The following is a 13,389-nucleotide window of genomic DNA, read 5'->3' on the forward strand; positions in this document are numbered from 1 at the left end:
ACTCTCTGTGTAACCTTGGGGCAATACTGTCCATATGGATTGCCATTCTTCCCAATGAAGGCGAAAAGAAATTGGCTGTCCTTACCATCTAGAATCATAAAAACTGTACTGCATAACGCTATTACAGTGAAAACTTTGCCTTCAGGGGAATGAATGTCAGTAAGTTTGTTCGTGGGTTGGGAATAGGGTGCTGAGGTTTGGGGAGGGGTTGTTTTTGACTTTTCTTTTCTTTTCCTTTCTCTTCTTTTCTTCTCTTCTCTTCTCTTTCCTTTTCTTTCCTTTTCTTTCAAGAAGAAATAGCTTTTTAACTCAATTTTGACTCAACCAAGTTTGGGGATACCACTGTGGCCACCGAAGTTCCTGAAAGTTTGTAACAAGAAACCTCACTAAAAATGGATTCGGGAGGTGTCTGCAGGGAGAGCTCTCATGCCCTACTACTCCTACTAAATTGCAGACTCAACAAGAAGAAATGAACTTGACCTTAGAAGGATTTGACTTTGAACAAGGATACTGCTCTACTAAGGATACTGCTCTACTATACCAGCCAGAAAAAGAGACACTTTCCTTTTCCACCTGGCAATGCCTAGACAATGAAAAGCCACTGTACTTCTGACACCCAGTTTATGCCAAGGGACTTTTAATTTATAAAAGCCTTCCCAACTCCTCCCCCTTCTCCTAAAAAAGCATCCTTCTCTTTTGTTCCCTTGTCTATAAGTTTTGTTGCAGCTTGATTTTCCAGGATCCAAATTCTCTTTATTCATGAATACATACATCTGTTACACTGGCAGTTTTACTTTTAAGGTTAACAAGGTCTAAAATACTTTTGTTTAAAGCAGTCCATTTAGTTAGGAATGCACCTACAGAATGATCATAGATTTTAAACATAAAACAAGCCACAGTCCCAAAGGGGAGGGGTACCCCAAAAACATTCTGATCCTGGGGGTCTCATTTTTTGAGGTTTTCCTGAAACAATCTAGTTCCAGAAGGAATCATATCAGAGGCCAGCCAGTTCCAAGAGGAATAGTCTAGTATGAAGCAGAACTCGGACCCAAGGCTAGTTCATTTCCAATAGGCACAGTTCTAACCAGAACAGTCCAATCCCAAAAAGAATTTAGAGAGAAGACCTATGCAGATACAAATGGTACCATTCTGACAGGAACAGTTCAATCCCAAAGCAGAATAAGACCAAAGGCCAAGGCAGTTCAAACTGTTATTTTTCCAACAGGAACAATACAATCCCAAAAGGAACTAGACCAGACAAAGCAGTTCCATTAGGAACAGTTTGATTCTGAGAAGGAATCAGATCAAAGACCAAATGAATATTCACAGAGATGAAAGAAAGAAAGAAAGAAAGAAAGAAAGAAAGAAAGAAAGAAAGAAAGGAAGGAAGGAAGGAAGGAAGGAAGGAAGGAAGGAAGGAAGGAAGGAAGGAGGAAGGAAGGAAGGAAGGAAGGAAGGAAGGAAGGAAGGAAGGAAGGAGGGAGGAAGGAGGGAAGGCAGGCAGGCAGGCAAACCTTAAAATAGATCCTAAGGAAGGAAGGAAGGAAGGAAGGAAGGAAGGAAGGAAGGAAGGAAGGAAGGAAGGAAGACAGACCTTAAAATAGATCCTGAATAAAGCCTAGAGAGCACAGACACAAATAACAGAACTGGAAATCCAGGAGAAAAGCTTACTCTCAAACCCCAGGGTCAGTGAGAAAACAGTGAGCCCAAACCCCTCCATGGACACCACACCTGCTTGCCCACCAGAGCAAGACGCCTTGGGGGTCCTCTCTGGATCCCCATACGTGTCACCAAGGAATGTTATTTGTAAAAATATAAACTGCCAGTTATTTTAGCAGCAAAAGATGGGCTTCTTTGGGAGTAAAGAGAATTGCAATCTTGGAAAACCAAGCTGTGGCAAAACCATAGGCAAGTCCAGGGAACAAAGGAGAGGTATATTTTTAAGGAGAAAAGGGGTAAGTTGGGAGGGAGGTTTTAAGGTAAAAGTCCACTGGGTGTTATATGGAAACCAACTTGACAATAAACTATAAAAAAAAAACTGAGCACATGCAAGTACAGCTTATTCTCAGTCCTGCCCCCTTTCCCTATCCTGTCTGAGAAAGTTCTACTATTTCTACTATTGCTGAGTTCACTGACACCTCAAAGGGCAGCTCTCAAATGTCCCCTGACTCCTTTACTCACCACAATGTTGATGGGGGACAAGTTCCTTGTGCCACCACCACGCATCTTACATGTATCCCCTTAGAAAGAAAAATCACTTCTGGCTGATTGTTTTCTCACTTAGTGAACAGTGGGTGCCCTTGTGTATTGGCCTTGGACTAGAATGAGGAATGAGTGCTCTCCTGTATTTGCTAAGGCAGGAGCTAATGAAATATTGATCATGCCTCAGGAAAACTAGACTCATGGACATGGAGGTACAAGCTATATCCTCAGTATGAAAGCAGGGTTTTCTTGACTTTGAAAATAGTAGAGTTCTTCCATTATTTGGGGGGATGGTAGCCACAGTGGTGCATGTTATCAGGACATTACCCACTTTGGGGAGACTATCTGGAAGAAGTCTGAGGTAGCCAAAGGACATGCTGTCCCTCCTCCCCCATACTTTAGAACCTTAGATACAAAGAACAATCTTGAATATTTTGCACCAGTGCTCTGTGGGGTCAGAACACATCCAAAAGGCCAATGTTCACCTTGTTGTTTGCCTTCAAAGGAGAATGCCAGAGTAGAATGACCTCATGATTAGGATACCAAAGGATAATAGATGTGGATTTCTTCTTCTTACTTTTTTTTAAAAAATTTTATTTATTTTGAGAGAGAGAGAGAGAGAGAGAGAGCAAGAGCAAGGGAAGGGAGACAGAGGGAGACAGAATCCCAAGCAGGCTTCACAATGTCAGCCCAGATCTGATGTAGAACTCAAACTCATGAATCATGAGATCATGACATGAGCCAAAATCAAGATTTGGATGCTTAACTGACAGAGCCACCCAGGCACCCAACTTCTTCTTACTTTTTCATGCTTTCTGTAAAAACACTGTTTCTGAAATAATCTAGCCACAGAAGATAAAAGAATCTACAGTGATCAGTTGCCAACCACGTATCTTAACCCATGTAAACCCCTTCCCACATTCCAATTCGCATTCCCCCCAGGTTCCTATTCCTGACTTTGGAGACTATTCTCTTTAATGCTCATAAGCTGTTATTATTTTTTCTCCAAATTTTTGGAGTATTTTCATTTATTTCAAAAATTTGTTACAGAATTACCACCCTGAGGAATGAAGCACACCTGTGAAATCAGAACACTCTTGTTCATAAGATAGTAGCTATAAAAGTACTAGGAACAAGACAGTCTTGTTAAGGCACACACATCATGTAAACCTTAAAGAAAGTGTTATCATCCTTGATTTGAGGTACTGCTTTTCAATATCCAATAGTCTGGCAAATCACTACAGGAATCAGCTGGCAGGGGAAATTACCATAGTAAAGCCATTTCCATCACACACACACACACACACACACACACACACACACACACTGACATATTGTAGTTCTAAAAAGGTAGGGTGCGAGAACACTACTAGATTTGATGTGCTAGGCATTTTATATATTGTCCCCATTAAGAACATGAAGGAAAAACAGATCTCAAGATCCCAAGCACAGCCTGATGCAGACCAAGTTCATGTAGCTTCCAACCTAAGGGTTCTTCCCACTACTCAGTGTCCTCAAATATTTTATGCTGAGGATTCTGTTCCTCAAGTGATTTCTTGCCCAGTAAGGCTAGAGGGACGTCTGATAAAGAAACTCATCTTGACTGGGGCCCATGTCTCCCCATCACAGAGCTCCATGATACTTTAAAAATTTGCCTAATTATATATAACATGTATTAACTCTAACCTTCAACAGAACCAAAAAGTAGAGACTTCAGGAAAAAGAGGCTAATGTAACAATCAAATCAAACATTCCAAACAACTCCTTGGCCACAGTGAGCTTCATAAACATTCCCTCCCACTGGGGGCCCACTGGGAAACACACAGAGGGAGGAGCCCTGCCCACACCCCAGTCTCAGCACAGGACCTAATTCTTTGTTTCTTCCTCTTGAGATTCTCCTAAAAAGGCAAATGGGTCTGTGTCCTCAGAGGACACAGTTCCCCTGTGCAAGCCACTTCACTGCCTTTTGGAAGAAAGCAACTTTCCCATTCTGCAGGGAAAGAAGGATACACTCCCAAGATAATTCCTTTTTTCCTGTTGAGGTTTGCCCAGAATCATTTTAGTTCTCCTACCATGAATCTCCAGCCCCTATTGACCTATTATCCACACCCTTCTTTGGGGAGCACAGCATTTCTGGGGAAGCTGGAAGCAACGTTGGGCTCAGAGGAGGGACCCTAAGAGGACAAAGTAGTGGTTCGCCTCAGGGTGCAGCCTTGGGAGATACAGATTTGGTATAGTGTCATTAGGAACCTTCTGGAACCGTGGCCCCTCCTTTCATAGAGGGGCAGAGGCGGGGCCTCAGACTCCAGAGGTCATAGGACTAAGAGTTACAGTTTTCCTGGCATCTCTGGCTGTGGCCAGGCCTCTGCACCACTAGCCCTCGGTGTTGTCCACAGCACCGTCCGCTCCACACACAGCGCCTCCCTAGAACCCCACACAGTCATGTCGACACACATCCGCGCAGCACTGGTGACCGGGGCCAACAAGGGCATTGGCTTTGCCATCGTGCGTGACCTGTGCCAGCAGTTCTCCGGGGACGTGGTGCTCACATCGCGGGACAAGGCACGGGGACAGGCTGCCGTGCAGCAGCTCCAGGCCGAGGGCCTGAGGCCGCGCTTCCACCAGCTCGACATCAACGACCTGCAGAGCATCCGTGCCCTGCGTGACTTCTTGCACAAGGAGTACGGGGGCCTGGACGTGCTGGTCAACAACGCGGGCATCGCCCTTGACAGTAAGGACATGGGAACTCTTAGGCCAGGAGACCTCCCTTAGGGGACCGCTCAGTGTGGGTTTGGGGCTGGTCTGAACAGCTACTCTAGGGCCCGGAGCTCTGAGGGGATCTAGAACAGCCTCCCTAGGGAAGAAAACGGACTGGAGGCACAGGGAGAGCAGAATCCTCCAGAAGTTACAAGCCTTTCCAGCCAGAGGACCTTGGCCCTGCCATGGATCAGACTTTCAGGAACCTCACCCAGGTTTTGCAAAGTTTCTGCCTGATCAGATCTGAGTCATTTGGTAAATGTTTAACCTACTTTGCAATAAACAACATATTGTAAACAAGGACACACAGAAATCCCACTGTGGATCCTTCCCTTAGACTCCTCAACTGGTGCCCACTTACAAAGCTACACAGCACCAACCAGCCAGATAATTCACACCGGGACAATAGTGTTATCTAACACAGAAATGACTGAAAATTCACAAGTTTGCACACACAAAAAAAATTATTGTCACCTCGTGGAATATTCTCAGAATGCAACTACTTACTAATATATTCTCCTTCTCCCCTACCAGTGCATGATCACACACCCTTACATACTAAAGCAGAAGTGACGATGAAAACAAACTTCTTTGGTACCAGACACATGTGCACAGAACTGCTGCCTCTAATGAAACCGCAAGGTAGGTGTGACAAGGTGCCAGGCAGTGATGTTTCTGACAATATCTGGCCCCTGACTCTCTGACCTCATCTACAGGCCCTGATCCCTCTCCTTACTCTGCCAGCCTGGTCTCCCTGCTATGATCCCACCAGACAGGTGCCTTTCTCCTCAGGACTCTGTACACACAGGTCCAGCACTCAGCAGTGCCCTCTGTCTGCTGGCCTTTCACAACTGGCTCTTTATTCTACTTCATGTCTTTATTTCAAACTCTCCTCACAGAGGCCTTTTCTTCACTCTGTGTCTCTCACAGGTGTACTTCCTGGGGGACTCCTTCCTGGACCTTTCTTTTTGCTCTCCCTCTTGCTGAGGATTTTATTCAGGCTGTTGGACTCTTCACTATCCAAACTTCTCAGGCTCCCCTAAAATCTGTCACCTGCCTAGAACATTCCCTAGAACATTCTCTTCTGCTTCTCCTTCTCCTCAGGATGCCCTCTTCCCTCCTCAGATCCGACCCCTCCACCCCCTACCTATACCCCCACCGAAACATCTATAATATGTCCAGATGACACTTGTACTTTCCCAATATCATCCTGGTCACCGACCACTCCATACACCCACCATGAAAAGTGAGGTCACCATGCCCACCTCCTGATTATCACTGACCAGGTCCTAACAGTTGTCCCACAGAGTTTGTCCCCAAGCTTTCTCCATTCCAGCTCTCCAACAGAGACTCAGCTGTCATTTCTGGACCATTGTAACATTCCTAAAAGATGCAGCATCTTCTGTCTTTTCCTTTCTGGTTATTCTCTGTACTCCCTGAGTGCTCACTTACTCCCAAAAGTCTATCAGGAGCAAAGTCCAATCCTGAGCACAACTTGCAGGGATCTCTGTCTTCTGACCTGCCAAAGTCCAATCCCATCAACTCCCCTCACCTTGATCAATGTTGGCACAAAACAGACTGCCATAATTCCTTGGTTGTAAGCTACTGCAATATTTACCCCCACGTTAATGTGCTAGTGGAACAACCATCATTCAGTACACTGATAAGCTGATACTTTTAGAAACATTAGTGTGTCTGGTTTGAATGAGCACATGCATGTCCAGCTTACCCTCAGCTCTGCCCCAGCTACCTCTTCCATCCTGGAAACTTCTATCACTTCTTCTACCACCGACTTCACTGGCCCCCAAATGGCAGCTCTCAAATGTCCCCAGACTCCTTTAGTCACAACAACATTGATGGGGGACTAAGTCTGTGTGCCAGCACCACGCATCCTCCACGTATTCCCCTTAGAAGGCAGAAATCACATTTCTGGCTGATTGTTTTCTCACTTACTGAACCGTGTGGGTATCTGCTGTGTAGTGGCCTTTGACCAGAATGAGGAATGAGTGCTCTCCTACATTTGCCAAGGCAGGTTCTGGTCAAATATTGACCTTGCCTCAGGAAAACAAGATTCATGGACATGGAAATGCAAGCTATATTCTCAGAGTAAGAGCAGGGTTTTATTGCTTTTGGAAATAAGAAATCTCTTCCATTATTTGGGCGAATGGCAGCCACAGTGGTTCCCGTTATAAGAACATTGCCCTCTTCGGGGAGACTATATGGGAGAAGTTTTAGTTCAATAATTTGGGCAGAAAACAAAGATAAGAATTTACAACAACCAGGTGGCTATCACCAGTCATAACCATGCAATTAGTATCAAAGTCCTAAAAATTGCTTCCCACATTCCACATCTTTTCACTCTCATTCCACAAAAATTCCTATTCCTGAATTTAAAAGACAGTCTCTTGAAATGAATAAGCTGTTGTTATTCTTATTCTCTTTAAATTGTACTCTGTATTTATTTCAAAAAGATATTAAGCTATAATCATCCCTACGGAATTGAGCAAACATTGGAAATCTGAGCACTCTTCATCAACAGCATAACCTTAAAATACTAGGTACAAATATCATCTTATTAAGGCTACTGTTACCAAGGATACCTTACAGAAGTTGTTCTCAAGCTTCATTTGAAAAGGTATTGCTTTGCAATATCCTTAGTATAAAAAAATCACTAGAGAAATTTGATGGCAAAATGACAATAGTAAAGGTATCTCCACTCACACACACACTCTGACATATTGGTTCTAGAAAGGATAGGTGGCTGGACAATTCTAGATATGATGTGCTAGGCACATTATATAGAGTCCCTGTTCAGAATCTGGAGGGATCATGGAATTCAAGGTCACAAGCACAGCTCACTGAAGAACAAGGTCATGTGACATCCAAAGTAGCGGTTCTTCCCACTACTCAAGGTCCTCAAATCATTTTCCCTACATCCCTGTTCTTCAAATGAAGCTTTACTCAGTAAGTCCAGAGAAACAGGAAATAAAAGGACTCTGCTCTATTGGGCTATTGTCTTCCTCATTCCAAGACTCCCAGGTACCTCAGGGAAAACCACAAGAGGCATATTTTAAAACTTTGAAGTGTTTTCTGAAACCTCTTATCAGCCCAGAGACTGAAGAACTGGTCCTCTTGACATCAGAAAACATGAATCTCCCAAGGAATGTGACAAATGTTAAATCATCAATTGTCAGGAGAAACAGCTTGGAATTACAGATTCTGAATAGCCGTGAGAGTCAAATACTGCCCTTGAAGCTTGTGACCACAGATGAGATGATGTCTAAAATATCTTGTGTTATGGAGATCAGTGTGGCTCTGCGTTAGGACAGTGAAGTTTGGAGAGGGAGAGATTTCCTCAAAATAGATACCTGGCCACATACAGGTAATGGTCTGGACAAACTGTTAGCCCAAAATACAAAGCAGCCCCACCAGAGCACGAATCCTTTCTTACCTGGGTGACATGCTTTTCACACTGTGACAGGCCAATTCCTTTACATGCTACCTCACACACAGTGTCACGCACTTACAGTCACACACAGTCTCTTTCTCACATGTATACATATGACACGCTCAAATGCACTCACACACCCTTATCACAAGGACATCTGGTTTGTCCATACATTCTTTTTTTTAAGTTTATTTATTTATTTTTGAGACTGGGCCTCCCAAGCAGGCCCCAAACTGTCATTACAGGGCCCAATGCCGAGCTCGAGCCCACAAACCATGAGGTCATGACTTTAGTTGAAATAAAGAGTGGGACACTTAACTGACTAAGCCATCCAGGCACTCCACCCTTAAAGTTCTTAGCACACAGGCTGTGTGCATTCCAAGTCAGGATCCTCAACACATGACACATGAAACATGAAAGCCAAGAGTCTACTCTGGAGACAAAATGTTTGTATCAAATGCTTTACTGTATAAACTTTTTAAGTACTTCCTATTCCTGCCCTCATGTTTCCTGCCCTGAGCTATCAGACCAGAAGGGTCTACCATATTACCCAGCTCTAAGGTGAAGTCTGTTGACAGCTACCCTGCCCACTTGGAGTTATGGTTAGAGCGTGAAACAGGCCTGGGGTGAGGGAATGATTGCAGTTTCTACTACAAGGAATTTATCTATAAAACCTTTCACTCCCTGTCAAGCTTCCCTCATATACACAGGAAAGCATTTTCACAGCTGATACTAGACTTCCTATGATAGACAAAACAGAATAGACAAGAGGGCATCACTTTACTATACACAGCCTACAGACAGTAGAGTTTCTCCATCTACTGACTATACTAAAGATAGATAAGAAAATGGCTCCAAGCCCCTATGAGTAAATAGTACTGTCTTTCTGGTATACCAGGTACCCAGCTCCTGTCTTATTTCACACACTTCTGTGTTCTGCAATTTTGAATCATTAATGTGTACTATTTTTATTGTGAGTCAGCCCGAAGATGTTTTTGAAAATAAGATAAATCTAATTAGAGGTACATAATAATATCTGAGAGGTGCTTAATGAAACATTTGACATATATGTTCCGTTAATCCTACACTTAAAACACTGTAGATGAAAGGAAGGACCAGAATAATGGAACCCTTTCTAAAAGGTGTTTATGTTAGAAAACTGTTACATTAATGAGGTATTTTCTAGAAATCATTTTAACTATCTCTAAACAACACTTAATGAGAGACATAAGGTCATGCATTATCTATTTCATTGAGCTTATCTGACACTGCCATTCCTTAGTGGGCTAGAGCTAGAGTTAAGTGACTCAGAGCTATGACTGTCTTTCCCAGTTATTTACATAAAATAGGTATAGTTTCCTAATGTTCTTGAAGCTCTTACTGCTCACAAATTCTCATAACCTTTCTATTAGGCTAAAGATACTCATGTAGATATAAAACTAGCAAACTATACATGTCAATATAAGTTTACTTTTAGGAATACTAGCTATATTTTTGAAAAAGAATTAGTGACTATTAGTGTGATTAACACCTTTAACACCTTTACTGAGATACAATTCATATATAATACACTTCACCCATTTCAAGAATGCAATTCAGTGGAGTTTAGTATATGGACAGAGGTGTGGAGCAATCACCACTTCAAGATTAGCACACTGTCATCACACCAAGGAGAAAAAATACCCTTAGCCTCAGCCCTCTTGGTCTCACATTCCCACTGCCATAAGCAAACCTCTAATCTATTTTCTGTCTGAACATCTACTTTTCTGGACATACCCTATATAGAGAATCACATAATGAGTAGTCATTTCTGACTGGCCACTTTATTTTGAGTAATGTTATCAAGATTCATCCATGTTGTAGCATTTCTTTTTATAGCATCTCTTTAACATGGGACTGTTCCATTGCCCCTTCCCATGACCATATTGCCTGGTGTTTTGTCTCTGCTCCCGAGTTGATGAAATCCCAACATGCAGAAAACAGCATGCACCTTAACCCACTGAGGTGATTAGTTTTTACCCAGTTATTGCAAGTGACAGCCCCTATACACATCCAGTCTGTTCTCTTTCATAAGGCATCAATAAACTGATTAGTTGTCTGTTGGTAAATAGACACTCATTCATAGAGCAGGGCCCATGGGCCCGTAAGATGTTAAGATGGTCTCAAGAGGACCTGTGAAGAAGAGTGTCTCTCTACTCATGATTGCAATGAGCACCCACTTACCTTCAGAAAACACATTCCTATATAAGGTGCTATTTTCTCTTTATGGGACATCTGGGCACTGCATTCCCCATTAGATCATTCCACCTATGTCCCGTGAGACATTATGAGTGTTACAAGGATCAAGACTGCATCAAGTCCATCACTTATACAGCAAGGCTACATTAACACTCATAGCAAACTGGTATTTGTCTCCAAAATGGACAAACCAAACGATTTTGGTATTCATGATTCTCGTGCATGCCATTCTTTGTGATTACTTGTGTTGTATTTTAGGCAGAGTGGTCAATCTGTCTAGCATAATGAGCATAGTAGCTCTTACAAACTGCGGTTCTGGACTGCAGCAGAAGTTCAGAAGTGAGATCATCACAGAGGAGGAGCTGGCGGGGCTCATGAACAAGTTTGTGGATGATGTAAAGAACAGAGTGCACCAAAGCGAGGGCTGGCCTGATATGAAAATGCTCACATATGGAGTGTCAAAGATGGGTGTCACGGTCCTGTCCAGAATCTATGCCAGGAAACTGAGTGAGCAGAGGAGGGGAGACAAGATCCTCCTGAATGCCTGCTGCCCTGGGTGGGTGAAAACAGACATGGGTGGATCTACAGCCATTAAAAGTCCAGAAGAAGGAGCAGAGACGCCCATCTACTTGGCTCTTTTGCCTTCAGATGCTAAGGAGCCTCACGGGGAGTTTGTCATGGAGAAGAAAGTTGAACAATGGGGACCCCACTCTCAGTTTCCTCCATGGGTTCCATTATGATAGTGCCATGATTTGACCAGATTACTGACAACAATGTCCTCATCAAAAAAAAGAAATAAAGGAATCATTATCCATATCAAGTACTCACACTGAATTGGCTAATAATTCTGTGAAGTCTTTTGTGATTTCTTCTGTGATATAAGTGAAGAAACCAAATGGAAATAATGACAATAATGAATATACATCATAGATAAACAATTTTAAGTAAATATCCATGTGTGCAGTTTATTCCTTGCCAACTAGCCCAAAAAACTAACAGAACCTAAGTTAAGTCAAGAGAAGGGACAGTTTAACACAGGGGTTGGTACACATAGGGTGAATGAGCCCCATAGTGATTTTTTTTTTTTGCCTGTGCAGACCAAAGGCCTCCGGTGGACCTACTCCAATCTGCTGTTTAGCTTGACAGTCACCATATACAGACCCATAAATGGGGCTGGATTTCCCTAGCCAGCATTGTGTATAAGCCTCTACTATGACATGGGCACCCCACCATGGAGAGATACCTACTGTGGTTATTAAATATCAAACTCATTGGAGAAAAAGAAGTTGTAAGGTATGAAATGAGAGTAGGCACTAGAGGTGCATCCGTAAGTCAACCTGAGACGGGGGGAAAGGAGAATATGGATTGGTATCAAGGCATATGAAAGAATTTCTGTCAATCTGCTCAAGGCAAAAGTGCTATTGATGTAGGGATAAATGGTCACCAAGTTTGTAACACAGCTCAGCAAATTCTCTACAGAAGATGGAGAACAGTAAAAAAACTCATCACTGCTGATGCTAGTTTACTGAATCCATGGGTGTCTACAGTCCTATTCTTTCCACTTTCCTTCTTCAAAGCTTTCAAGACAAACATCTGGAAACAAAAAGATCTTGGCCCTGCCACCTTATGAGTGACCTTGAGAAAAATCCTGCATGTTGCTGTATGTCAATCTCCTCAAGTGTACAATCTGGGGGGAAGTCAGAGGATTTCCAAGAGTAAATGAACTAATACAGGTGAACAGCCTGAAAACAATGGCGGTGCAAAGTACCCTCCATATGCGTTCCTGGAGTGGGGCCTGACACATCCAGGGCCCTGAAGGCAACTTCTTACTGCCCCACACCAAACCTGTCTCCTCAGGGGACCTCTGTGAATACCCACCACCTCCCACCCCTCACAGAACCATTTGTGTTGTACAGATTCCCTCCTTCCGTGATTATTTTTCACTCTTCCTCGGGGGTTTCAAGCTGACAGAAATGAGAACTGATGGTCCCTACGAGCAAGGGTAGGGTCCATCCTTTCAAAGTCTTTGCTTTCAGAATGACTATTAATTTTCTCTCTGTTATTTGGCTTTTCTAAACTGACCCATGACGCAAAACAAAATCTAGGACAAAACATTAGCATATCAACTGCTGGTTGGAAATATACCCCAGTATCACTGAGATCTTTTTCCCTTTATATTTTAAAAATAATAAATAATAATATATATACATATAACACTTAGCAACTCTGACCTTGGACAAACACAAGAAATAGACAGTATAGGCAAACAGGAGATTATGTAAACGTTAGATCAAACATGCCAAGCAACTCCTTGGCCACAGTGAGCTTCGTAAACGTTCCCTCCCACTCGGGGCCCACTGGGAATCACACAGAGGGGGGAATCCTGCCCACACCCCACTCTCAGCACAGGACCTAATTCTCTGGTTCTCCGTCTTGAGTTTCTCCTAATATAACAAGAGGCAGTTTCCCTGCAAAAGTAATTTCACTGCATCTGGGAAGAAAGCATCCATTCCTATTCTGAAGAGGAAGGACACGTTTTCAAGATAATATCTGTACTCCTTTGTTCCTGTTGACATTTCTCCAAAATAATTTTAGTTCACCTACCATGAATCTCTAGCCCCTACTAACCTATGACCAATACCATTCTTTGGGGAGCAGACCAGGCTAACCAGAACCAACACTGGCTCAAAGGAGGGATCCTAAGAGGACACAGTCCTGCTTGGCCTCAGGGTGCAGCCCTAGGA

General features: G+C 43.1%; 1 protein-coding gene across 1 annotated transcript; it reads left to right on the forward strand.

Moving 5' to 3' along the window:
- The first annotated feature begins 4,575 nt into the window (after positions 1 to 4,575).
- Positions 4,576 to 11,468, forward strand: LOC120229888 (carbonyl reductase [NADPH] 1-like). Its single transcript, XM_039229209.1, has 3 exons — positions 4,576 to 4,933; positions 5,494 to 5,601; positions 10,904 to 11,468. The coding sequence occupies exons 1-3, from the start codon at positions 4,645 to 4,647 to the stop codon at positions 11,383 to 11,385; spliced, it is 879 nt and encodes a 292-aa protein (XP_039085140.1). The 5' UTR covers positions 4,576 to 4,644; the 3' UTR covers positions 11,386 to 11,468.
- Positions 11,469 to 13,389: the final 1,921 nt, after the last annotated feature.

Source organism: Hyaena hyaena, unplaced genomic scaffold (genome assembly GCF_003009895.1).
Source record: "Hyaena hyaena isolate Hyena2069 unplaced genomic scaffold, ASM300989v1 scaffold_2, whole genome shotgun sequence".
In the NCBI taxonomy this organism is placed as follows: Eukaryota; Metazoa; Chordata; class Mammalia; order Carnivora; family Hyaenidae; genus Hyaena; species Hyaena hyaena.